Here is a 27,419-nt window from a genome sequence, read left to right as displayed (position 1 = left end):
AACGTGAATACGTGGTTGATCAAGTGACAGACGGGCCGGTGGGTGAGTGCATGAATGAACAGGTGAACACACGAGTCACGGAAGCAGTGGGTGGATGGAGGGATGAATGAGTGGATGGGGAGATGGATGGATGGATGGATGGGCGGACGGGCTGGAACCAGTCTGAACCCCCTGGAGTCCGTTCGGTCCCTCACGGCCGTGCCACGCCTCCACCACCGTGTCGTGCCGACATTGCCCGCCTCTGCTCAGAGCCCTTCTGGTGGCCTCTGCGCACAGCAGGGGGCCTCCCTCCACAGAGGGACCCCTCCCCACGTCCCCACCTTCCCCTTCAGATCTCCCACACCAAACTGCTCACAGTTCCTCAAATGCACCCAGACGCCACCATGCCTCTGCCTCTGCCGGGCCCGTCTGCCCAGGCCACCCTTTCCTCCTCGTCTTCCTGGTGAACAGCCAACTGCTCACTGTGCTCTCTGCAACCCCTGCTGACGCCATCAGGCCGAGCTGCACTCTGCCTCCTGCCTCCTGCTTAGGCCTCCCGGTGCCTGAGAGCATCAGCCACCCAGACAGTGGTGTTGGAGGCAGATTGCATGGCATCAGATAGAGCACAGGCTTCGGAGTTAAGCAGGTCTGGGTTCCAATCCTGCCAGCGTTGCCACTTAACGGGCTATAAAAACCGTTTAACACCTAGAACACTGTCGCCGACTCCCACTCCGCCCACCAAGATGGGAATCATCTTTCCTACCCAGGAGGTTATCGGGTGGATCGACTGAGAAAACCCCTGAGAAGTGTTTAGCCCCTAGGAAGCATTCGGTGAATGTTATTGCTTATTACTGCCTTTCTCTTTGTGTGTGGCTCATGTGTAAGTTACTTGAGGACAGGGACTGTGTCTTGTTTATCTTCAAATCGCTGGCACCCAGCACTGGGCCCAGTGGTGGCAGGTGGGTATTAATGGTGGAGACCGTCATGAATGGTGACGCATGACAGAATGGTGAAAGGTGGAGCTCAGGCGGAAGTGGATGAGTGGTGAGTGGATGGGCCCAGTGAGGTGCAAGAAGGGACACTCAGGGTCACTGCTGTCACCGGCTCTTCTGACGAGTCCTATTGTCTTAGTTGAGATCCCCCTGGGGAGGCGCCCTCTCCTGGGAAGGGAAGGCGGCATGGGGAGGAGGAGCCACCATCAACTTTCTGACATTGTTTCTACACAAACAACTAGTGGTCACGGTCATCACGCAGCATTTGATCCAAACCTCGCCCCCTTTCTCGGGGCCCGGAGAGGGTTTTTGCTCCAGCCAAGAGCTCACGGGCGCCCCCAGGATGGCTGTGGTGTTTGGGAGCCAGAAGTCACCTGAGCTGGCCTCCTGCAGCCCAGACCACAGGTGGGCGGAGGGAGGAGGAACATGGGGAGTAGGGGAGGAAGTTTCCAGACGTTGAGCTGTCACTGGAAGCTAGAAATGGGGCTACCTCTGTCACCTCGTGTCTGCTTTTGCCCTGACTTTTTAGCCTTTGAAGCCACCCCTTATAAAAACCTCTTCACTTGGAACCGCTCAAAGGTTTACATTCACCACGCCAGCAGGTTCCCAGCTACTTTCGAACCTGGCAACTTCCCTAGACTGTCGAGATGGTTCAAATGCCTCTTAACTGCTGGATGTTTCCAAACACATTTGAACTTGTTAGCAGAGTTTTTTAAACACAGATGTTCGGGAGAGCTCTCAACCCCTGCAGCAACATCTGCCCACCCTCTGCCTTTCTCCCGGGAAGAGAGGCACAAAGGGAGGGTGGCACCCACCACACGACCTGGGTGGGCCATCGGGCTCCTCGGGGCTCCCAGGGTCAGCCAGGCCTGGGCACCTGGCTGGCTCCACACATTTTCCCTCCCACTGGAGGGAAAAGTCCCAACACGTCACGGTTCTGCAGCAGAAACCGGACCTGAAACAGCAGCCGAGAAAGAGGATTTGCAAGAAGTGGAGTGGGGGTGGGGGGCGTCCCTCTGTCTGTCCGCCCACGCCACCCCATCCCAGGTAAAACTGAAACAGGACAGGTGTGCCGGCTCCTGTGCAGATGAGTGTGCCCTGTGTCCCTCGGGGCTCCCCAGATCCCCGGTGCCCTTGAAGAATGAGCAGGGACAGTTCTGCAGTCCCCCAGAGCCTCGGAGCCCCACAGTCTCAGTCCGGTCCTGGCACGGCAGGGAAGGGAGGGCATGCAGATAGCTTCTGCCCCCCACAGTTAGCGAGTGCTATGAAAATGGAAAACCGGAGAGAGTTTTTATAACAATGTCCTTGAGGCAGAACATCTGCAGCCGGACCAGACCACACACACATCTCTGAGGAACTGGCAGAATTCCTCCCTGTTGAGGGATGGTCATTGTCATGTGTTGGCACAGAGTCCTTGAAGCCAAAGCCAAGCTCCTCACCCTCAGTGACACCCAGGTACCCACTCTGGCACCCAGCCCTGCCCCTTCTGAGCCACTGCTACCTTTGGGAATAAATGGCAATGGTTTTTCAACAGGATAATTAGACCAAATCAAATTCTAGTCTTCTAATGGCTATTAAATGCATCACAAACCCTTTATTGATTCTCTCTAGGGAAAGAGAGAAGTCCTGGCTGAGGCTCCCCGCTGGGCAGGCTGGCCGACCACCAGCGCGAGCTCACCCAGGAGACGCGCCCCGCACAGAGTTCGGGCACGGGGGGCAGAGGTCAGGGAATCCAGGCCAAGTGGTTCCCGGGCACTGACCTCACTGGGCTCAGCTGATACCTGGTTTTTTTTTGGCCTTCTAGGATCCGAACCCCCAAAAGACAAGACTATCATCCTGGAGCAGCTCCGGAAAATCTCCCTACCTCTCTACAGCATCCTCTCTGCCCTCACCATCCTGGGGATGATCATGGCCAGCGCTTTTCTCTTTTTCAACATCAAGAACCGGAACCAGAAGTAAGTCGCTCATGCCCTCCTCTTGGACCACGCCCTCTGGGGTGACAGCCCTCACAGACAAAGTGTAGGAGCATCACGTGGCGGGTTCCCCGGGGGCACAGAAGACCTCAGGGCAGTTTTCTAAAGCGTGCCACTCAGTTTCGAGGGTGTTATTAGATGTTTCCCGAGCATGCACACACCCATGCACACACACCCATGCACACACAGAGGCAAGGCTGCTCATTGCACAGGAGCCCCTGGTCAGGTAGGTTTGGGGAAGACGGGGTTAAATGAAACGGAAGGATGTAAGTCTAGGGGCCTTCTCAGAGCGCTGGCTCTGCTCATGCATCTCGTGGTGGTCCAGGAGGAGAAGGCTGCAAGACAGCACCCCGCAGTGTCTTTGCCCCACCCCCGGCATTTTAGGGAGCATCGTCAGAGCAGATCACTGAGTCCAGGGCCGGGCATTTCCCACAGAGTACAGCTCGTTGCAGTCCAGGTAGCCCCTCCCTGGACGGCAGAGGAGGGCCCTGAAGCTCGGGGACCAGGACCCCCGCCCAAGGCCGCACTGCTGCTGGTGGCAGAGCCCGTCCCCTTGGTTCCAGGTCTTGATGTCGTTTCCGTCACACTTGCCCTTCACTCTCCCAAGGAGAGCAGCTCGCTGTCTGAGTTATTCCGGTCAGTTGTCTGTGGAACAGGCCTCCACCGCAGGTGGTGGTGTTTACCAAGCCCGGGCAGCTTCTGTGGTTTCCCCAGCAAATCCCTGATCCCAGCCCCCTGCCTGGTCCCTGCCGGGGGAGAGGCCCAGCAGAGACTTAGAGCAGGGCCTTCACGGTCCCAGGCTCCGTGCCCACCCGTGGGCAGCACGGCTCTGCCACCGTGCCCAGAAGCCACGCTGCGGGGCCTCCAGGGCTGCCAGCAGCGAGCCTGGTTCCAGGAGAACAGCTGTTTCTCTTCTCTCTGTAAAGAAGGAGGCTCCAAGGTCTAGATTGGTTTTGCCATTGTTTTTGTGGCAGGGGTGGGGGGTGTGCGGCTTAGTAGCTACTGCTTAGGCCAAACCTATTTCCTAAAGAACAAAAAAGAGTTTTATTCACCTGTTGTTTAATTGCATTTATCACCAATAGCACATATACTGCCACAAAAAAATATGTGTGTGTGTGTGTGTGCACGCGCGCAACCTTTATCCACTCCCTACAAACCTTGAATGATGAGCATTTGGCACAAGGCCTGGGCACATAGGTCTCAACATTAGATCCCTTCCTACAAGCTTCAAGAATGCCCATCACAACGGCAAGTTGCCCCTATCCTAAGTCTAAATGCCTTTAATTCCTTAACTACCCATCTTGGCCTCCTGGGGAAAATTGTCATTACTCTTTCCAGTACGCTGGCATCCATGTGAATTTTTTACTGGCTTTGCAAATGTAAACCCTTCTCACTTCTATCTTCCAAAATGCTGCTTATTCATTAAGGCCCCCTCCTCCGGGAAGGCTGCCGAACTCCTGGCCTCTCTCCTGCTCAGCTCCCTGAGATAATAAGAACGAAAGGGCCCCTGCAGGTCATAGTTTGCGAAAGGACCTCCAGGAACCCAGGCTCGTCTCAGCTCACAGGTGCCCCAGTCCGTGTGATCGGTGCTTCTGGAGCGGAGGAAGCTCAGCCACTACTCGCCTTGCCAACAGCGCGCCTCTGGGGGCTGCAGGGCCCGTGTGCTGGACCCATCGCTCCCAACTCGACAGGCCCTGTAAACGGTCCACAATTTACAGCAGGCTTTTTTCTCTTTACCACTTTGATATCACATTACACTCTTTGAATGTGGAAGGATTAGTAAAAGTACATAATGCAAAGGATAATGTTCAGGGAACAATTGCCCATAATTACAATCTGCAAAAGAACACCTGGATCATGGGGTACCTGAAAACTCGAGATGTTCTGAGCGGACTGTGTGTGGGGAGCCAGCGGATGGTTCAACCCAGTCCTGGCTTGCTGGGCAGCTGGGAGCCACAGTGGGATTCCTGATGGGAGGGAGAGAGAGGAGTGGACTTTGGGAGTATAAAAACTGCCCCCCACAGCAGCCTGGTGCAGACAGGGGGAGGGGGTGGGATGAAGGACTCTGTTGTCCACCCCCATCACCTGGTGGCTGGGAGAGGCGTGTCACCCACGTGTGTGGCCCTCTTTGTGCACGGGACAGCGGGAGCTTCGGGCAGCCAAAGTGGATGCTCACTCGCCGCAACTGCTGAGCAGACCTGAATTCCCGCCAGGAGACCTCCCGGGCCTGGTCCGCTCAGCACGGGGGAGTGCGGTGGGGCCCCCTCCCGTCTCACTGCGGCTGGGTGCTGAAGGTCAATGCAGAATTCTCTAGACACAGCCCCAGCCACAGACACCTGTTGACTTAATGTTTTTGTGTAAACTAAAAATGAATGGTTGAAGAAACTGATGTTACAAGCTGTCTCTAGAGAAGTGGCAGGTGAACTTGACCAAGGAGGCAGGAAAATCAACAGCTAGGAATTGACAGCTGTCCAGGGTCCTTCCATGTGGGGGAAACAGCCCCCAGCAGGTGGCACAGTCTTGGGGAGGGGGAGGAGACCAGGGCTTACCTTTTTCTCTGCCCCTCCAGCCTTCACCACTGTGCACCCAGTCAAAAACAGTCGTCAAAGGAGCAGCCACATTACCAGTTCCATTAACTCTGTGTCTCCTTCCCCTGCCAGGCTGATAAAGATGTCGAGCCCCTACATGAACAACCTCATCATCCTGGGAGGGATGCTGTCCTACGCATCCATCTTTCTCTTTGGCCTCGATGGGTCCTTTGTCTCCGAGAAGACCTTCGAAACCCTTTGCACAGTAAGTCATTCTGCTTGTTCCAGTGGAACGTGGTCTGAGGTCTTCTTGGTGACCTCAGCCATTAGAAACGCGTGTGTAAACCCAGAAAGGCATGAAAGCACATGAACAGGCAGGAGACCGCCTGTTCGGCTGTTCACACAGTTCACCAGGCAGTAGGTTGCTGCTTGCAGAGCAGAACGGACCTAAGTATTGCCTGTCAAATTCAGAGTATGGATTTGAGGGTGGGAGGTGGGGGTGACTGGGGCAGGGGGGAGGTGGGGGGGGGGTGAAATGGAGAGGACGATACTTGAACAGCAATTTTTTTTAATTAAAAAATACTTTACCTCCTATAAGCTAATAAAAAGTATTTCACAAGGGAAAAAAGTATGGATTTGACAGGCCACTGCTGAGAGACGGCCCACTGAGGAACGGCTGGATAACCCAGAAAAGCGAGGGAGAAGAATCACCGCCAGGGCCATTTGAGAGGGGACAGGTCTGCCCTCTGACCCCGGGCACCGTCAGGAATGCAAGGAGGGAGGTCCGCGTGGGTCACTCCAAGTCCTGTAGGAAAGGTCCCAGTCGCTGTTCTCTGCTCAAGTAGGGCTTCCCAACCATGTTTTCCTATTTGCCCCCTAAGGAGCCTTTTTAGGCTTTCTTTACTAATCACCCCTCGTGAAAATTTAATGCCAAAGACGTACACACCATATGTATGTCTTTACTTTCACGTAAGAGTACTGTTTTTTCCCACTCAAGCCCCAGTGTTTGGCTCCCTTGGGGACTCTATCACCGCCGCCCCCATGAAAATGCATATATTTAAGGAAGCCCAAAACAGTGTAACTTGTCTATTATGTTTTAGAAATATTATTTTGAAAGTTGATGAACACATTGTAAATTGTTGCTCAGTTGTCGTCGTCGTCGTGGTCACTGTAAGGAGTTTGTACCTCAGCAGTTGGCGACTGTGTAGCGCTGACTCCCGGTGGAAAGTAGCATCAGCTTGCTTCCTTTTTAACATGAGGATGACCTGTCGAGATTTATTTCTGGACTTTGACTACTGTGATCTCTCAAAAACGGGGCTTGCTCTGGCCGGTGTAGCTCAGTTTGTTGGGACAGCATCCCGTGGACCGAAGGGTCGAGGGTTCAGTTCCCAGCCAGGGCACATACCCAGGTTGCGGGTTCAGTCCTTGGTCAGGGCGCATATGAGAAGGCAGCTGGTTGGTGCTTCTCTTTCCCATCAATGTTTCTCTCTCCCCCTCCCTCCCTCACGTTCGCTTTCTCTCTCTCTCCCCCGCACTCCCTCAAAAGCAATGAAAAAATGTCCTTATGTGAGAATTTAAATTTTTTTATTAAAAATAAATTTAAAAAATAACTGGGGCCCTGCCCAGTGTGGCTCAGCTGGTTGAGCATTGTCCTGCGAAGCGAAGGTCACCAGTGTGACTCCCAGTGAGGAAACATACCTAGGCTGTGGGTTTGGTGCCTGGTCGGGGCGTGTACAAGAGGCAACCAACCCATGTTTCTCTCCCTCTCTTCCTCTCTTGTTGTTGAGAGCAATGTAGGCCCCCTCTTTGCGAAGCAGACTCTTTCAGGTGGTATTTCTACTCTGATGTCTCAGTGTCGCCCCCTAGGGGAGCCCTAATACTTGCTGCAGGTCACCACCCCGCCCCCATGGACTGTCTGGGCTACATCGGTGCCCTGTGCTCTGAGACAGCAGGTGGAGAAGAGGGGAGCCCCTGGAACCCTCTGTTGTGTGTAATGACGCCCCCTTGATGTCTGCAGATTCCCAGATGGACTGACTCTTACATGGAGTCAGGAATTGTTAATGTTACCAGTGACTTCAAAGTGAATTGTTTAGCAATTGAGATGAAACACACTTACTTTGTTGGAACCTTTCCATTTGAGAAGTGGGGGTCGTGTCCCCGGTACCCCAGATGGGTGGTGAGGTCAGGGGGGTACTCAGGCATCCGTCCTCTCTGGGTGAGCCAGGGGTTTGAATGGGAGGGCGGTCAAACCCCGAGTATGGCAGGGCTCATTCACTCCCAGCTTCCTGTTCAGAGTTTGTGTCCCGAGCCCTGCACTGGCCCCCTGTTTCATTCTGCCCTTCTGGGGATTGAGAAGGAGAATTCAGAAGCCACCTCTGCCCCACATGCCTAGCAGCAGCGTGCCCGGAGTTCAGAGAAGCTGAGCTGCTCAGACGTCCTTGTGGCTGTGAAGTGGTGGGTCTTTTCCTTCAAGGGGGTGACCCCGTGGGCAAGGATGATGACTTCAGTACATGGCAGTCTTGCTCGTTTGAGGGAAGGTGTGAAGCCTGTGTAGTCTCCTTCGTTTCTGCATCGGCGTGATCATTGTGCCCTGGGGGGCCTTGCACTTCCCCGGGTGCCATGTGTGTCCGTGGGCAGCTTTCCTGGGCCCCTCCTGAGGCACCCTGAGGAAGCTAAGTGAGAAGAACAAGGATATCCTCTCCCCTCTGTGCCGGGGGACACCCTCCCCAAGTGTGAAGAGACCGCAGTGAAAGTGCTGGCGGGGCTGGTTTGGTGACTTCTCATTGACACCGTGCTCTGATCCCTCAGCGAGTCCCCGAGAGCCGAGGGACCCACCTCAGTCTCCCCGCCTGGAGTAAGGGCAGCAGGGCTCCACCCTGTCCCCCCTGGGGGTCCCCGTGTGCCAGCCACTCGCCGCTGGCCGCCTGGGCACACACCCAGGCCTGGGTTTGGGCGTTTGGCGCAGCGAGACTTGGGGCCCTGTCCTCGGAGAGGCCCTCCCTCCTGGAAAGAAGCTCCTGACTCCCCTCCCTGCTCTCAAGCCCAGGTGCTTTCTGGGGTTTGACCTGAATCCCTCAAACACCGCGTGACGCAGGCTGGAGAGCAAAAAAGGGACATCCCCCACACCCGGGATTTTTCTTTTAATGAAGCCTGACATTCTATTCTGGGAGTTGTGCTCATTTGCGCGAGGGGAAGGCTGTCCTGGGAAGCCTGGCGAGGCGGCATGAATAAACCATAAAGTGCTTCACAACCAGCATTAGCTCCGCACACGAGGGCTCCGGGAGGCCGTCAGGGCCCGGTTCTCCTGCCCCCGAGGATTCATTTATTTGCAGTCAGGGCTGCTTCAGAGGCTCTGCAGAAGGGAGCCCACATTCACGCCTGTGGGGAAGAGGCATCCATTGCTGGTGCTGGATTGAACTAGGTCAGCACAAAAGTGCTCCAGGGTCACCTCTCTAATAATTCCCGGTATCGCCCAGGAAGGGAAGCTGAAAGCTCTGAGGTTTAGAGCCCAAACAGTAGGACCCACTGGGTGTGGTCTGGGTTGTGCTCCAGCTGCTATGCGGGGGTCAGCTGCTCTGTTTCACTTGCTGCCTTGGCCTCCGTTCTCTCCAGGCCTAGGAAGCTGCCCCAGTTAAACTCCCACCCACAGGGCGAAGGGGGTAGAAGCAGGGCCACCTGGTGCAGTGAGCACAGATCCCAAACCACAGCCCGGGTTTCTCTCCCACCTCCTACCCTCATTAGCTCCAACCTCGGCAGGTGACTTGGCGTCTCTGAGCCTCAGCGTTGTCATCTGTAAAGTGGGCATAACAGATGCAGGATTGTGGCGTGTGTTGAATGAATTGATTCAGACAAGCTGCCTAGAACATAGGGCGACTTGGGGAGGGGGGAAGGGGGAGGGGAAGGAATAGGCATCTCTCCCCTCATCACTGTATAATTTCCTGGGGTCTTACCCTGTATTCTATGGGAAATCTCACAGGACAGAGGACATGGTAGACCCTGAAGCCAGCTTCTGATGGGGAACAATATGAGTCACTGTTCTGTCTGCTCAGTAGAGAAACTAAAGACAAAGATAAACTGTGAGCATCACCTCAGGAAGAAACCTATGGCAATCACAAGTCGATGTCTCTCTAGGGCCTGTGCCTCTGCTCAGAAGGGCCGCAGTAACTCGGACAGGGCGGTGGGTGGTGTGTGAGCACGTGCACACACACCTAGCCGCTGCTGGGGAAGCAGCTACACTCAGTTCCCCTCCCCCGCTCCTTCTGACCCTTTCCAGAATCTTCCCAGCCTGGTTTCAGCAAGTCTTGCAAATAGCTCCAGCTACACCGTGCTGTCTCCCTGGACGCTGTGTGGGTAGTGGAATCACCATAGCAACGTGGCCCCTGTGGGCACGGAGCTGCCTGTGAGGACAGTGCTGGGTGTGGGCCAGCACCCGGGCGCCAGGGGGTGGGAAGGCCCCGTCATAGCTTACACGCTGACCTGGCTCAGGGATCCCAGCCCCTGGCAGCCTGGAGAGGGAGCAAGGAGGGTGGGGAAGAGGAAGGGCACCCGCCTTCCTTGTAGCGTCTTAGCAGGAGCCCCATCAGGAGCGTGGAGAGAAGGGAGGGGCTCTGCAGGGAGATGAGAAGACTCAGGTGGGTCTTCGGTTCCAGCGAGCGCAGATCTCAGCAGCTTCAGGCACCCTCAGAGCATCCCTGGCCATGGGGCACACGACTGCCCTGAGCCTGCGCCCCCTTGATACCCAGTCCTCTCCACAGTGGTTTCCATGGCCAGGTGCTGCCAGGTGCAGCCTTTCCTCCGAGTCCCCACAACCACCCGGCCAGGCCGGGCTCCCTGCCCCCACTCTGTAGGAGAGAGAACCGGAGCTGGGTCATGCACGGCCGTGGGAGGCAGTATCAAAGTTGGGGACTAGCTCCGTGGGACTCCGAAGACATCTGAGGCATATCATTCATCTTTTTTTCCCAAGAAATAGTTTTATTTTTTTTAAAGCTGGTGTATACCAGGAGAAATAGATCAACAAAATTCTCAGGGTTGTGGTCAGCACAGATCCCAACCAAAATTTTTGTCCATTCAGATTGTCAAAAATTGAGATACAGTTCACATACCATAAACATTCACCCTCTTAAGGTATATAGTTTGAAGGTTTCAGTGCACTTACTGATTGGTTTCCTTAGGTATCCCTGCAGTATATCTGGCTCACACATGAGAGAGGTTCGGACTGCCTGTGTTCAAACCCCAGCTGCACTGCTTCCCGGTTGTGTGTTTAAGTTGCTTAAGATCTCTGAACCTTAGTTTATTCCTCTCTAACGTGGGGGTAATAACAGGGTTGTGAGGGTTAAATGAGAGTGTATGTAAAGCACTTAGTGTCTGCCGCATAATAAGATTCAGTAAATGTTAGCCATTTTCACATGAAGGAAGGAAGGGAGGGAGGGAGGGAAGGAGGGACCATGGCTGGGTGATTGAGTTCACCCATGGACACCGCTGAGAGGCACTGATAGAGCAGAGTAAGCTTGGGGTGAAGGAGAGGTTGGTCAATGAGGCTGGTGCTGGTCTGTTGGGTGTGGGCATATCTGTGGGGACCTCTGGCCTTACGTGGCCTTGCTCTGCTGGAACGGTCAGGGGCAGACTCAGAACCTTCCTGAGTCACAGCCCAGCGGCTCTACCCCTGCCACCTCGAGTGTTCAGAGGGCCCCGGACAGGCCGTGAGGGAGGTAGGGATGACACAGGTGTGGTCTCTGAGGACAGGAGTCGTCAGCCACCGGAGTCGGACGTAAGAGCCAGGAGAAGCCAGCTCAGCCCCAGGCTGCTCCAGCGTCAGCTCAGAGGCGCGTGCGCGGCTCAGCCTCCGCTCTCCCAGCTGCCTCCCCTGGCTGACAAGCCAGACTCCTTTATTTACTTTTTCACTTTGTATTGAAGTAAAGATGTGCATACCTAAGCACATAGCTCAATGAGTTTTCACAAACTAAACTCAGCTGTGAATCCAGCATGGAGATCAAGAAGCAGCCCATTACTAGCACCCCGTAAGTCCTTCCCTCCTACCCCTTCCAGCGGCCATCTAGGCCCTCCCGAGGGGCAACCATGCCGACTTCTGTCGGCACAGACAGTGCTGCGCAGCGTGCACATGCATCACCTGGGCACTTGGCAAGGGCACATTCTGGCTCCGTAGGCCTGGGGAGGCGCGGGCCTGAGATGCCACATTGGTAACAAGCTCCCAGCTGACACTGAGGCTGTGTCCACGGACCACAGAGTAGCCAGGTCTACACTAGAACCCACGCTTTGTTCTTGTGCTTGTCTCTTGGAGACTGTCATGTCAGAGACTGGAAGTACTACAACCTTGTCCTGTGAGCATGAATGGGCCGGGGCGGGGGGTAGAGGGGGGATGCAGGGCAGCCCCCTCCTAAGAGGTGGGGTTGCGCGCTGGGTCCTGAAGCAGCCAATCACCTGCTCACAGGAGGTGTGGGAATGGGCTCGGGGCAGGCAGCTGCTGGGAGGGGAGGGGCCGTGGGGGCCCAGACAGTGGGCTGGGGAGCATGACGCCCTCTTCCAGCCCTCCCGGAGGTGGTAGGGTTTTCTGACTCTGACCCAAGGGTAAAGGCTCCCTGGGAACTCCCAGCGGGCTTCCCAGTAAGGTCAAGTCTAGTAGGAATCACTGATACTTTGAGTTGAAAGGCCATAAATATCTGTGATATTTTTTTGCTGAGGGATTTTTTTTTGAGGCACTTAAAAGATAGCCTAATATAATCATGTGGTTTGGGGGCTGTTTTACATTGTGATGCCGTGTTTCTGTGGCTGGTCGTGGGGGAGTGCTTTGTGACGTCAGAAGGTGGTCAAAGGCCGGGCCAGCTGCTGGGAGGGGAGGGGCCGTGGGGGCCCAGACAGTGGGCTGGGGAGCATGACGCCCTCTTCCAGTCCTCCCAGAGATGGTAGGGTTTTCTGACTCTGACCCAAGGGTAAAGGCTCCCTGGGAACTCCCAGCTGGTCTCCCAGTAAGGTCAAGTCTAGTAGGAATTAGACGGTTAGGTGGTAGCCTGGCCTGGCAGGTCAGACCAGCTGAGGAGGTGGCCACAGGGCCTGGCACTGGGCCGGCTGCAGCTCCCTTCCCGACAGCAGTGGCCTCTCCACCCCCATCCCCTCTGTCCCCAGCCGCCTAAGGCCTTCCCTTGTGAAGGGCTCTCTGGCTCCTGGGCTCTCCAGCCCACGGGCAGATGATGTCCCCCTTTCCCACACCCCTTCAGGTGGGCCATCCTGGCTCACTATTATAATTTATTCATTTATGTAATAACGTTTCCAAGGCACCAGTCTGCGCCAGGACCTGCAGGCGCAGAGCTGGACGGCACAGATTGAGGCCCATGGAGAGCTGGCCACGTGGATGGGAAGATGTGGGTAAACAGATAACTCCTGTTTAGCATGTTATATGCCCTGACAGGGGAGGGAGTGCGGCCAAAGCGAAGGGACAAATCGGGGAAGACTTAGTATGGGGGACCCCTCGATATGAGCTGCAGTTATTTCTGGAAGTCCTAAAAGATGCCTCTTACTTGCCCACAAATTTCACACCAACTGCGGTCACCATGGTACGCCCACCCTCTCCTTTCTCTCTCGCCCTAGTACCCACTCATCCACCTTGTGGTCCACAGACCTGCCTGGAGACGCACAGCAGCCCCTCCCAGCACACCCCCACACCTGCTGCCACCGCCCATGCTGAGAATGTCACCCTTGCAGAAGACCCCCCAACCTCCAGTGTCCAGGGCACCCGTGGGGTCAGGGTGGGAAGGAGAGGCCCCTTCTCTCCCTCTGCACTGTTCGGTCACCTGAGCCAAGGCCACCAAGGGCAGGGTCACGCTCTGTGCCCTGCACAGGAGCTTTGGCCTCCAGGGTGCTGGGAGCTAAATTTCAGCCGGTGGCCCAGTAAGTTCTCTGGCTGGGAGGGCCGGCAGGAGGGGCTTCTGTCAAACAGGCTCCCACGGGAGTACCTCTCAGCAATGCCTCCTTCCCAAAGGGAGGCCTTTCTCTGATGGGCCCCAGGGCCCTAAGGTGCCCCACTGGCCCTGACGGGGGCCCCAGAGTACCCCTACTCTCCCGGGGGTCCCTGAATCGTTTCCCCAGAAAGGCTTTGCCTACTCCGAGCCCTACAGGCCTTTTCTGTGCAGATCTTACTTAAAGGACCCTGGGCAAGACAAGGTCTCTGGAGCTGCTGATGGAGGGTGTTCTTCTGAGATTTACTGCCTTGGACACACACCACATCTCTCCACCACCCCCTGCCCAGGGAGACAGGGCAGGCCCCAGACGCCGCAGGCTGAAGCCAGGCCTTTCAGCTCCAGGCTGACCTCGTACATAACGCAGGTCTGGAGCTGGCTTCTGGACAGCCTGGGTCTTCCTTGCCCTCTTGCTAGTGGTTGCCTGGGGTGAGCAGTCAGAACCAAACAAAAGGGCCTTTTCAGAACCTTGGACAGCGGGAAAGCGGCTTCCCCTCCCGCCCAGCACCCTGCCAGCTACCACGGCCTCATCCCCCTGCTGCTTGACTTCCTGGCCTGGGGCCCAGGTGCCTCTGCGGTGACGGGAGGCCTGGAGCATCCCCAGTCATCCGTCAGAACAGACCTGGCGGAGACGCCGTGTGTCCATTTCCCCGCTGATCCCCAAAAGAGCAATGAAAGCCCTTCTCTCTGCCAGGCAGCCCTTCCGAAAATCAATTGAACAAGCAGCTGAGCACAATTGTTCCGGGCATAGATTTTCCCTTCCATTTGAAGATTTGCTCTAATTGTTTTTCCCCCCTTTTTCATAGTTGAGACTGTGATGGGCATTGCCTGCCTCCAGTTCCCCCTTCCCCCTCCCGTGGACATGTGTTCAGGGCGATGTGCAGAGGGAGGGGCCCAAGCATTTTAGGGCTGAGCAGAGAGAAGGAAAGATGTTAACAGCAGAAGAGTAAATATGTTTAAGACTTTGGGAGAAAAAAAAAGGAGTAGCTGTTTGTCTTGTGTTGATGAATCAGGAGAGACTTGTAGCAGTGGCAACATATTGGAAACAGAGTCATTAGCGCCCCTTAGAATCTTCTCATTTATTTGGCATCCGAGCGCCACACAGAAGGGAGACACCTGGGACTCCGCCACACAAACCTCCCTCAGTGCGGGGAACGCCCGACACCACCCTGATGGGGTCCGCCGGGCCCTGAGATGTGGAGTGACGGGGAGCCCAGTACCCCACAGACGGCCTGCGTCTTTCGGGTGGAAGGAACCACTCAGGCCAGGAACTCGGCCTCTTTAGCAATTGAATGCTCCCGTTCCCTCTGTGGTCTTTCTGCGGTGTGCTTGCTCAGCGCCACTCGCCCATTTCTGGTGACAAAGAGCGCATTCCCTCTGTATCTGGGCCACGCAGCCTGATCACCCCTCAGCGCTGGCTCCCGACACCTGCAGTGGGCAGAGCAGGCTCTGCCGCCCAGCAGCACCCTCTGGTGGGAGAGGCAGACGGGTGGTCGTGGAGATGTCATCTCAGCGTGACCGGCACAGCAGAAATGTGCGTGAGCACCCCAGCTGTGACGAGAGGGAGGCAGTCACGATGTCCCTACAAGGTATGGGAGGGCTTCTCAGAGGAGGTGGCCCAAGATTTAGATTTCGGAAGACAAATGAGAATTGTGAAGGAGATAAAAAGAGGAGTGGCATTCTGTGTGGAGGGATGCGCTGGTGGCAGGCTGGGCAGTGTGAGCTGTGTGGTGTGTGTGGAACATTCAAGCAGCATGCAGTTGCTTGGGAGCAAAGTGCCGTGTGGGGAGCAGCAGGAGAAGTGTCAGGGTGGCAGGGCCGCACCCTCCTGAGAATCTGGGACAGAAACTGAAGGCTCGTTGGGGCGGTAAAGGGTTTACTACTGGGGAGACTTGCTTAGGTTTGTATTGCAGAACAGCCTCTTCCTCTCTCTCGGCCTCTCCCTCTGTCTCTCCCTTTCTCTCTCTCTGTGTTTCTCTCTCTCTCTCTCTCTCTCTCCCCCTCTCTCTCCCTCTCTCCCTCTGTCTCCCTCTCCGCCCCTCCCCTCTCTCAGATGAGCAGGAGGTGGGGGCAGAGGTGGGGAGACTGCCATCTGGAGGCCCCGGTAGTCATCCAGTGAGCGGTGATAAGGAATACGTGACCAAAAGTCAGACCTTGATTAAGAGCCTCAGCACTTCACACACCTGCTTTCATCCAACCCTTGCACCACTCTGTGGAGTCAGAAGCATTATTGTTATCCCCGCTTTGCAGATGAGGAAACTGAGACTCCAACAGGTTACAGGACCTACCCAGGCTCACGTAGATAGCAAGTGGCAAAGCCAGGACTTGAACCCATGCCAGTCTGACTCCGGAGCCCTGCTCATAATGACCAATGTGGATGGTGCCATGGGAACAGAGAGGAGGAGCTCCTAACAAGACACACGGGAATAAGACGGCAGAGCCCCGGCAGAAGACAGAGCCCGCCAGGTGGTTCCCAGAAAGAGGTGGGGTGGGGCTGAGGAGGCACACACAGGTGTGGAGGCCCCCAGAGCCCAGGTGCTGCAGGGAGGGTCACCGCTCCTAGGCCCGAAAGAGTGAAGAGGAGTCTTCCTGAGCCCAGAGGACTGAGCCCGGTGAGGGGCCAGCTGCGGCCAGAGAAGCAGCACAGATGCAGCAGCAGCTGGGAACATATGCCCTCCAGTCTCCTGATGGGCCTTTCAGATCCAGCCAGAGGGCCGGGGACCCCAGGGGTGCTAGCCTGGGACCCCACCTCTGAGCACAGAGAAGGGCAAAGGACAGGTTAGGTGGGCGAGACAGAAAGAGGAGAGGGACTTCAGGATTGACTAGGAGAGTGAGAGTGGGGGAGGACTCCTGTGGGACTCCCAGCCCCTGGCTTGGGTGGCAGGTGGATAAAGGCACCCCCCGCCCACCTCCGGGTCGGGAACAAACGGAGCTGCTCGGGGAAGCCGATGGGCTCAGCTTTTGCTGTGGAGTGTGCAGGTTTTATGGGACGACTACGTGTCACCTAAATCTCCAGGGACAGCGGCACGGGCAGGTCTGGAGCTCAGAAGAGAGACAGGAGCCCAGAAAGAGATAAGGGAACTGTCGGCACGAGAAAGTGGCTGAAGCCCGGGGTCCGTTTCCTTCTTAAAGAGATGGTGGAGGAGTGGAGAAAAAGACACACCCCTTCTGCGGGGCCTCCCCCAGGGCTGACCCCACGCAGAGCCAGCCGGCCAGGGCGTCTTTGCAGGTTCCGCTCCTGCGCTCAGAGTCTCCCCTCCAGACGTGAACCCATGGGGATCATCTTGAGGAAGAATATATCACAGCTTTTATTTACTTTTTATGTAGAAAAGAAATGAAAGCAATTAAGCTTTACTAATATTTACTACTTGGGCTGATTGCTCACGGGGGTGTCTGGTGGTCTTTATGCAGGAGTTTTCCCGAGAACGGAGCGGTTGGTGGATCCTTTACACCAGAGAGTAGGGGGGGTGTTGTGGCGAGGGTCCCCAAGGCAGCCCCCCAGTCCAGTCATTCCCTGGCAGGGTTCAGCATGCCGAGGTACTCACAGCAATGATTTACTATCGAAAGAACGTAAAGAAAAATCAGCGAAGAGAAAAGATTCCAGGGGCAAAGACTGGGGAAAACCAGATGCAAGCTTGCAGGAGCCTCCCCCGGCCGAGTCACACAGGACACACCTAACTCCCCGGCAAGGAACTGGGACAACACGTGCGGGGTGTTGTCTGCCAGGGACGCCCACTGGACACTCAGTGCCCCTCAGGGTGACTGTCGGGGGCGGGTCACCGAGGCTCCCTCTGTCTGACACTGACCAAACGCCAGGCTCTCTGCAGAAAGCAGGCACATGGCACACACCGAGTTGCTCACACAGACGGCTCAGGCACAGGGTCATTCTTGCCTGCCATCAAGGGGACGGTGGGAACGCCCCCTGCATCCGGGTCTGCAGACGGCAGCTTCGGGATGGCCCAGCCAGCCGGCCCTCACAGGGATGTGGTCTGCCGAGCCTGTGCCTCCGCCCAGCCCAGGAGATCTCGGCCCCTCTCAGCTTCCAGGTCATGGCAGATTCTGCCATTTCCAGATGCCGGGGTAAATTTATATTATTGAGTTTTCACTAACTTAACTCATTTATATTACTGCATCTTAATGAATTTAGCCTTCACAAAATAGACAAGAGGCCTGGAAATGATTACTTAAAGACAAAAAAAAAGTCAAAGCAAATATAACAATGCTGAACACGCGGAAGTGACCCTTCTACGTGAACTAAGAGATCTTTGTCAGCCACGTGATGAGGTGAAAATAATGCTATTACTTCATCTTTCACAGTCCTTCTAAAGTGTCCACCTTCTGTGCATGTTCATGTTGAAAATTATTTTTTCTAGCAGGAGAACATTGTCAAAAATGCATGAAAACCATCGGTCTAACAGTCACGGCCACCCGCTGGCTTTGAAAGGGTGTTGCGATCACCCGGAGAGTGTTCTCAGGCCACTCCCCGCCCGGGGTGCCCTGCCCTGTGACAGCTGACTCCGGGTGAGGATGGGCCTGATTTGGGCTCAGGAGACTCGTGGCACATGATGTGGGGGAGAGGGCTGGACGGGGCCCAGGTGCAGGAGCCCAGGGTCAGCTCCGGCTGGAGCTTGTGGCCTGGTTGAGAGAAATACTCGCATTGTCAGTGCTGCGTCTCGGCTTCTTTATCTGCAAAGTGCTTTTCTCACCCAACTGGTGGCTCCTAAAACATCACCCCGGTTTCCATTGTTTTTGTCTGTTTGTTTGTTTGTTTGTGTCAAATGTGCTTAGTCTCTGGTCTAATAATACAGTCTCTGACTTCCAGGGGTTCAGACTTAGGATTTTTTAACTCTACAATGGTACAAAAGCAATCCAGGTTCAATAGAGACCTACTTCGAATTTTGAAATTTGATCTTTCCCTGGGCTGGTGATATGTGGTTCGATACTCTCTTGTGACGCTGGGTAGCAGCAGTGAGGTGATTTTGCCCGGTAGTGGGCTAACGTGAGTGTCCTGAATACATTAACAGAGGCTAGGCTAAACGATAGGTTGGGTGTTTTAAATATATCTTTGGCTTACAGTATTTTTAACTTACTATGGGTTTACCAGGACATAACCCCGTTGTGTAAGTGGAAGAGCATCTGTACTTATGAATGAGCCTACGGAGGAATGAACAAATGCATGAATGAGACGCAGCTCTGATGGCCTGGGAATGTACAGTCTGGTCACTGAGTGAGCTCAGCTCTAAGTGCGCAGTGATCTTTCCTTCCCCTCTGTGCTGTTTCTTTTTCTTGCATACGCACATTGTACCATGGCTGATGAGGTGGCCTCCCATGCCTTTCTAAGGGACTGCAATCCATTCTTGCCTGTCTAGTTTCTCCTGAGTTTTGAAATTTAAAAAAGAAAGAGAGGATAGGTGCCCACCTGTACCCCGTCAGCATTCACACCTCACGTGCCCATGTTTCTGAACAATACCTGTAACGATGTGGTCCTTCCTGGACTCCAGGGGTCAGCCCGGCAGTCTTCCCAGCCCATTCCTGTTCTCACAGATGACGTAGAAAGGGGAAATGTGTTGTCTGTGAAAAGCTGGGGAGCCGAGTTTCTAGAAAGGCAGAGAGAGGGGACTGCATGAAGGGACTCGGCCGGAGAGCTTCTGGGAACTCCCTGCACGTGCTGACGGCAGACCCGGGCTGGGCAGACCTGCTGCGTCCTGTCCCTCTGGGCACCGAGGGCCGGCCGCCCTCCTGCAGCCTGGCTATCTTCCTTTCTCACCACATTTGCCTTTTTGCTGGGTTCAGCTGAGGTGGGTGGGGACTTTTGAGAGGAAATCCAGCTCAACAGAGCTGAGGAAAGGCAAAAGAGAAAGCAAAGCCTAGAACTGGAGTTCACAGAGCACGTGGGGTTTTTTTTTTGTCCCAGGGAGCAGGAGGCCCCAGTGGCGCACAGCCCAGGGTGGGGCTGAGGCTGGAGTGAGGCGAGTGTCCTGGCTATTGGAGGGTGTCCAGTCCAGCTGGTGAGGGTGACGTCCAGAGAGGCCGGAACCTGGCCATGATGGTGGAGCAGGCAGGGAATGGGCATCCAGGAGGCTCCCACACCCTAACCCATGGTGGCTGCCCTTCTCCGCCTGCGGGGATCCAGGCTGTTGGCTCCTATCAGGGCTGGCAGTTCCCACCAGCCACCAGCCCAGGGCTGAGGGTCAGCGCACATCTTTGTCCTGGGGAATAGGCAGGAGCCAGCCACGGTCCAGTGTGGGCTCGGGCCAGGCTGGCCTCACACTGAGAAACCAGACTGCTGAGCTGAGGTCACACAGTGCAGGAGGAGCCAAGCGGCCTAGCCATGGTGGGGGTGGGGGATCTGGGCAGCAAGATCGAGGCAGCACCTGCTCCTCCTTTTCTCCAAATGCCTGAGGGAATAGGCCCCTGCGGGGAGTGCAAAGGTCGTAGCCCTTTTCCTCTGGCCTTCTTTCCTAACTGTGCAGCCCCTCCTGGCATCCTGGAGCTGGCCTGGGTACACCTGCCAGTCGGGTGCCCCTCAGGGCCAGCTCTGGCTGCGTCCTGCCCTGCTCTGGCAGGTTTGCTGAGCACCACAGAAGCCCACAGCAGGCTCACTCACCTGCCCAGTCTCAGCCCCCGTGGCTCTGAGCCTTCCTCCAGCCCCTGCCCACAACCCAGGACCCAGGAGCCCCATGGAAGAGGTTCCTGGGGCCACCTGGGCTCCTGTAGATGCAGGTGAAGAGACAGAGAAGTCAGCGATTATGTTCCCCGCGTGGAAGGTACTCAAGGAAGGAACGAAAGAGGGAAAGCCAAAGGGCTCTTCTGTCACCCTCAGTGACTGACCCCTCAGGGGCCCTGGGGCCCTCCATGCCTCCCCCCATGACTGGCATCCTTGGGGGCCCACCGAAGGCAGGACTTGGATCTCCAACGCCTCTGTGCCCAGGGCCCGGGGTCAGGCAAGTGTCTGATGGAACTAAATGTCTCACGAACCGAAGTGTGATGCAAAGACCATAGGTGCTAGTAAGACTCTCTGATACGTGGAGTGTCTGTCCCCATCCTCTAGGGTCCCCCTAGAGGTACTCTCCTAAATGACGAGCTTGGTCCTCCTAGGAGACGCTAATGCTTGTGCTCCCTCACGGCCTCTAGGTCAGGACCTGGATTCTCACCGTGGGCTACACGACTGCCTTCGGCGCCATGTTTGCGAAGACATGGAGGGTCCACGCCATCTTCAAAAACGTGAAAATGAAGAAGAAGGTAATCACCCCTTCTGCTTCAGGGTGTCTGCAGTCTTCACGTAGCATTTACTTAACAAATATTTGTTAAGCACCGACTATGTGCCAGGCACTGGGCTGTTTGCTGGGGGTTCAAGATGAACACAATCCCCTGCCCTGCCCCGCCCTCTCGACACTGTCAGCCACCTGGGAGACCAGACGGTTGACAAAGGGTTTCCAGCACACGGTGAGAAGGGCTGTTCAGGGACGCAGGGTGTGGGGAGGGGTGTACTGGAGTACAGGCACTCAGGGAAGGCTTCATGTAGGAAGTGTCACCTTGCTGAGACCTGGAGGGTGAGTGGCAGTTACCCAGACAGAAGCTGAGGTGTTTTCCAGCCCTGTGGAGGGAACTGCGTGCAGAGGCCTAGGGAGGGAGGGGTGTGTTCATGTCGCTGAGAGAGGCTCAGTGTGGCTAGGGCACGGGGTTCGTGGGGACAGAGTGGTGCAGGAGGAGGCCCCAGGGGAAGGCAGGAGCCATGGGAAGGACTCTGAACTTCAACTTTCAGGCACTGGGAGTCCTTGAAAGAGGGGAGTGACCCAGGGCCGGGACCTGGTTTAACCGTTCCTTGTTCAGAGAGGAGTTCTGCCTTCACGTGAGAAGGACGCACTTGCCACCGGTGTGGCTGGCATACCCACCACGTGCACCAACTTGACTCTTAGGATGTGTCCAAGGCAAAACTTTTCCATCGCCATCCTCTTAACTCTCCCAGTGGCGCTTGCTCTTCCTCCCTTGCTCCTGGATAAAATTTGGAAAAGTCTCGTGACTTCGAAGGTCCTCTGGTCAGCAACTAATATGTGGAGTCCATCATAATATCCAAACCCTCAACTGCATTCAGAGGCATGGCTCCTCCCTCCCCCAGCTCAGGCCAGTGGCAGGCCTGCCAGCTGCCCTGGGAGAGGGGGTGCAGGGGGGCTGTTCCTCTCTTTTGCCAGCCTGAGATTTTTCCCCGTGATCCCATTCCTAAGGCTCCTAAATCCTCCAGAGTTGGAGCTTGGAGTAGTGGGTGGGGCTGGAAGGACCTTACTTGCTCTGCTTGCCAGTGGCTGGCATTGGGCTTGCTGGGCCTGGCAGGGGTTAAGCAGACCCTTCAGACTCTCCTGGGTGCTCCCAAAACCCAGGGGTTTCCCAAAACCCCCATTCTGGGACTCTCTCTCCAGCAGCAGCCTTGACCCGGGTGAAATACTCTGCCGGTTGGGCATTCGTGGCTTCTTCCTCCACCCCTGAGCATCTGGCGGTTCCCCACTCCTGGGCTCACCCCACCCCCCAGCTTGTCTTGCACGGGCCCACACAGCCCGCCCTTGCTCTGTAGGCCACGTCTGCTCTGCAGGAGGCACTCCTGCACCCTTTGCACCTACAATCTCGAGCATTTCAGGTTGATCTCACCATTTCAGCTGCCCCTCTTTTTTGCCCTGCCCCCCCCACCTGAGGGGCAGCTGGCCAGCCTGTCATCCCCCTGTAGGCTTCCCAGACAGCAGTCAGGCACCACCAGTTCCTGGTGCCCCCCAGGCTGCAGGGACCCCTCTCAATCAAGCTCCCTGAGTGCTCTTCTTAGAGCCTCTCTCAGTTCTCTTTCTTGATTTGAGGTCAAGGAGGAACCATTCCCACCCCAACCCCTCATCCTCTCACCTGGGGGCAGGGTCTCGTAATATCCTGACACTTCTTTCCAAACTCCTCTTCTGGATTCAGCCCCACCCAGAACCCCTACCCAGATCCCCCACCGGCCACCACACACATGCCCACTTTTTACACCCCTGCTGCCATGGGGACAACCTGTTTACAGACAGCTCTACAGATGCTGCATTGCGGTCCATCCCTCTTTGGGATGTGGTGCTTGTTGTGGCGATTCTCCACCCCAAACTTGCATTTCCCATCCGGTTCCTGGCTTATGAGCATCTCATCTGTGCCGGACACTCTAACTAGTGCTCTCCGTACATCTCATTTTGCTCTTATAGCAACTCTGCAGCCTAGGGCTCCGTGGTCCTGGTTTTAGAGGAGGAAGCGAGCCTCGTGATGTTGTACAGCATGCCCGAGATCCCTTTTGTCAAGAGCTGGGATTAGAACGAGGTCTTCTAAGTCCCAAACCCATGTTCATCCCTTGGCACCATACTTAGTACATGAATCTCCCTGCGCCCTGTCTCCCTGCGCCTGGCCGTTTTGTAAATGAGGGATGCAGAAGAGAGAGAGAAGTGATTTGCCCAGGGACACACAGACACCAAGAGATGCAGCCAGGACTCCAGCCCAGGCCTGTGTAATCCCAAATCCTGTCTTTCCACTGCCCCGTGCTACCTCATACTTCATACTTGAGCCTTAAAGTTGGAAAGACTTTATCACATTTATCAAGTTTTAAGACCAGCTGGCCACATGGGTGCCTTCCCATGCAGGCAGCTGCAGGAAGGTGCTGTATCCACTCTGGAGGGAAATCTGCGCCCCCTGCCGGTGACTCACTGAGTGCAGCTTCACCCCGAGCTTCTCAGCTCTTTCCCTTCAGTGTGCCGCTTCTTGTCCAGTGCACACTGTGCGATCCCAACAGACCCGAGGTTTTGTGTGCTGGGATATAAGGCGTTCCACACTCCTGAGCCTCACGAGCTCTCAGGAAGAGACCAGGAGAAAATGGGAGCAAGTTTAAGGTCACTGCTTCCTGGAAGTAAGACATTGGGAAGAGGAGTCAGCCTTTAGTCTCATGAGAAAGCCTTGGCAGAAAAGATGGGATCTGGAGGTGCTGGAACTTACGGGGGGTTGGGTGGGGAAGGACTGAGCACTGGAAGCTGGATGGACAGGAGGCCACCAGTGTTGGTGGCTGTGGCATCCTCCTGTCCATCCTGGCAGTCACTGCTCTGCATCAAGCCTCCCCGCCCCCCGCCACCAGGCCACTGCCCTGGCTTCTAACTGGTCTCCCACCTCAGGTTGCCACCTCGGGTCCACCCCTCAGTGTGCACATTGCTCCCATCACACCGATGCTTAAAGATACTTGAACCTCCAGTGGACTCTCGTGAGGCCCCATGGTATGTCATGCAAGCTCTCCCCCTCCAGCCAGCCTGGCCTGCAGCCACCTCCAACCCCCACCCCCCCATTCACCCAGCCATGCACAAAGCCTCTCACAGAAAGAGCTGGGTGTTTCAGACAAAAGAACCAGCACCGACAAAGGCCCGAAGGGTGAAAACCACAGCTCAGCTACAGAGTAAGGAGAGAGGCTAAGCATCAATGACGTGCATGTGGTGTTTGGGAGTGGTCGCTTGGCTGGATTTGTCCTGTGGGTGATAGGGAGTCACAGAGGACTCTAGAACCAGGGGTGACATGCCATAGGCCCTCCCCTCAGCTGCCATCCCGGGAGCTCTTCCCGCTCTGTGAGGTTGCCCTGCTGCTTCCTCTGCCTGACGTCCCCTCCCCACCAGCCCCCAGGGGCCTCCAGCTCCTCCCCTGTGAAGCCACCTCCTGTCCTCCAGCACCCTCTTGTAATCAAGTCTGTCTCTCCTGCCAGCCCTGGAGGGCGACGCCGGAGTCTGTCCATCTCTGTCGCCAGTGCTGGGCACAGGGCTGGCGCGAGCGAGTGCTCGGGGCTTGTCTGCCTAGATCATCATCCATCAGCCAGTGCTTACTGAGTGCTGTTCCCAGGCGTGGCTCGGACAGGCGCTAAGAATAGGGCAATTAGCGAAAGCCAAGCTGCGCAGAGCTCACCATGTAGTAGGAAGACAGACGTGAGTCACGCTATCACACGTACAGTGTGAAGTGGCTACTCACAGGGACACGAGGGTAGGAGGGTGCGGCAGAAAGGTTGGGGAAAGACCTTCCAGCGGTCAGGCACCGTGCGGACGAGTGCATGGGGGCTCACACGGCCCCGCGAGGGCATTGCCCTGCCAGCCTGTCCTCTGAGTCCTAAGCTCCTCGGGCGTTTCTTCCTTTCGCCCCAACTTCCCAAGGCTGGCAGGGCGTTGCTTAGCTCCCCAGAGGGCGCAGGTTAGCTGGGCTGCTGCAAAGCACGGGTGGTTCACTAGAGGCTTCTGGAAAATCTTCAAGAAGGGACTCTGCCAGCGCCCACCCCCAGATAAAGTGGCTTTGGTGGATTGGATTTCTCTGGCACCAGCTCAGAAACACTGTCTTCCTGTTCTTTTCACAGTTTGGCTGCAGAGCAGCCCCTTGAGTTTCCGTTTCCAGTTTAAAAATGGCTTTAATCATTAAAAGCCAGACCTGGTGATATTTCTTCAGCTTCTGCCTCAGTTTTGTTTCTTTTTCTATAATCCTTTCTCGGACTACTTCATCACATTAGCTTTTATTGGGAGGAGGGGGGCCATAAACAGGCAGCGAGTGAGACACCGGTTCGCTTCGGCACTGACAGTGTTTGTCCCCAGGCCAGTCCCTACCAGACAGACAGAAAGTGGGGTGGGAGCTCCACGACGCAATAAAGATATCACAGGCTGCACAGAGGGATGGGAGTTGTATTTCTCCCTTTTATAGTCCTTCATCTCAGTGCAATCCAGCCAGCTCCCCACGGGGTGCCAGGCCCTGCCAGGTACTGCAGGCGCACAAATAAATGTTTACCAGGGAGGGCGGGTGTGGATACAACTTGGTGTAGCATCTGGTCGGGGCTGTAACTATCGCAGGGCACGGGCTCTGGAGACAGGAGGAGCTGGGTTCAAATCGGGGCTTCACCACTTAGTAGCAATATTGTGCCGAGCTAGTTACTTAACCCTGCACCAGCCTCAGTTTCTTTATCCATAAAATGGGAATAATAATGCGTGTCTTTATGTGTGAAATGATGTATGGAAAGGGTCAACCCAGAGGCAGCACAGAGTGAGCGTTCATTAAACGGCAGCTGTTCTTTTTGGTGCTGATGTCTGTGCTACTGTCACTACCCCTGACGAGTGTGCAGACAGTGCTGTTGGAGAAATTAGTTCTGCCATGGGAGTGAGAGGGACTTCGTGGAGGAGGCGACAATGGATCTGGGTCTTTAATGACTATTAGGAGTTTGCCAGACTGAAAGGAAAGAGTGTTGCAGCCAAAGAGGTGGCCCCTGAGAAGGAGTGGGAGGCGAGGGTCGCAGCAGGGCTGCAGACCAGGAGCTGTCAGGCTGACCGAGCGCCCGCGTGTGTGAGAGGGGGAGGTGTGGCCAGGCCAAGCTCAGGAAAGACCTTGAATGTCAGGCAGAGGAGCTTGGCTGATTTATCCTATAGATGACGGAGGGTCTCAGGAGATCCTCAGGCTGAAGGTGACCCGATTTCCAGCTTCTGCCCGTGAAGCTGTCTCTCATGTCCCCCACTCCCTGCTCTTGCCCTCTCTGCAGATCATCAAGGACCAGAAACTGCTTGTGATCGTCGGGGGCATGCTGCTCATCGACCTGTGCATCCTGATTTGCTGGCAGGCTGTGGACCCCCTGAGAAGGACAGTGGAGAGCTACAGCATGGAGGTAAGCGCCGGCCACCAGCGGGAGGGAGGCCTGCGGGACGCCACTCCCAGACACACAGGGACAGAGGCAGCCCGTCTGCTCGGCCGGCCGTCCAAGGTGCCCTTCGTGGGAGGAAACCGGGGTCGTCACGGGGGAATCGTCCCAGGTCCACGCGGGCCACGTGCTCCATCAGGAGCACCTCACTGTTGCTGCTCCCTCCCGTCTGAGGCCTGCGTCATGTCGGGAAGGCCGGGCACAAGGTCTTCACTCCTGGCAGGGCGGGGAGTGGTGAGAGAGCTTGTCTAGGTGTGCTGGTATATCCAGAAGGAAGGGGAATCTGGGCCGCTTAAATGAGTATACTTCCGACACGTTGTAGAAATCCTCACGTACAGTATCTATCGATTGGTCCGTTCTTATTCTCTTCTGTAAAATAGGCCCCCTGGCGAGCGCTGCTCGGGAATGGGCATGCTGAGGGCTCCTTTGCGCGACTGTATGATTTTCAAAGTGAAATACCATAGATTTATTTTCACACGTTTGACATCAGAGATTTGCTGTTGAACCTTTTTTAAATGTTGCATAAAAGCATTATTAAGTATCTGTTGGAATGATCTTGCGTTCAGCCTCACCCTCCACTCAGCGATCTTCCTGGGACACTCCCAAGGGGGGACATCCAAGTTGCGGGAGTTTGCATTTCCGCTGATTTCCTCTCAGGACGGTTGAACATGCCTTTGTTGGAGGAAGCCGGCTGAACAGGGTGTGCTGTGTGTCATGGCTTTCCTACAGTGCAGCAAATTCTAGTGAGAAAGCTGGAATCTTCTCCAGTTCTCCCAATTGTCACAGAAATATCTGTGTGGATTTTAGTGTGAATTCTTAAGCTAAACTGGAAATGGTCATTTTATGCATCGGGGACAGTTTATATCCTTCTAGACAAGCAGGTTTTCTAGCAAATGAGACGCCCAGACTCCTTTGTCTAGAGACGGACAGAGGGATTACTTGGCCCGGTGAGGAGTGATGCAGCCGGAGCAGTGGCTGAGGGCACGGTTCCTGACAGCGGAGATTCAGGAGGGAGATTTAGGGCTGTGCGCCTCCATCTCGTTGCCTTAAGTGTACATCCTGGGAGGAAGCAGAGCCAGCACTGGCTGTGCCCCTGGATCAAGGGGGCAGGACTCTGCTGAGGACACTTGGGTAGACAGGCTGTTTCCAGAATGGAGGTGATATCTGGCCGCCATTTACCTGCACAGGAGGCAAAGGAGCTGCCCCGTCCGCCCCCCAGTCCATCCCGAGGGAGTTCTCCACCCACCGCCAGGATCTGGAAATCCAGTCAGGGTGTCCGTGTG

General features: G+C 55.7%; 1 protein-coding gene across 1 annotated transcript in view; it reads left to right on the top strand.

Moving 5' to 3' along the window:
* GABBR2 (gamma-aminobutyric acid type B receptor subunit 2) overlaps nucleotides 1-27,419 on the top strand; it is a 329,379-nt gene that overhangs the window by 249,473 nt on the left and 52,487 nt on the right. The window contains exons 10-13 of the mRNA XM_045840918.1: nucleotides 2,776-2,926; nucleotides 5,605-5,737; nucleotides 20,577-20,684; nucleotides 25,981-26,103. Coding sequence (XP_045696874.1) covers nucleotides 2,776-2,926; nucleotides 5,605-5,737; nucleotides 20,577-20,684; nucleotides 25,981-26,103 — 515 coding nt within the window. The remainder of the gene's footprint in view (nucleotides 1-2,775; nucleotides 2,927-5,604; nucleotides 5,738-20,576; nucleotides 20,685-25,980; nucleotides 26,104-27,419) is intronic.

This window comes from Phyllostomus hastatus, unplaced genomic scaffold, assembly GCF_019186645.2.
Source record: "Phyllostomus hastatus isolate PE091 unplaced genomic scaffold, TTU_PhHast_1.1 phas_contig_34, whole genome shotgun sequence".
NCBI classification, from domain to species: Eukaryota; Metazoa; Chordata; class Mammalia; order Chiroptera; family Phyllostomidae; genus Phyllostomus; species Phyllostomus hastatus.
The sequence above is the reverse complement of the archived record's forward strand: the minus strand, read 5'-3'. Positions and strand labels throughout refer to the sequence as shown.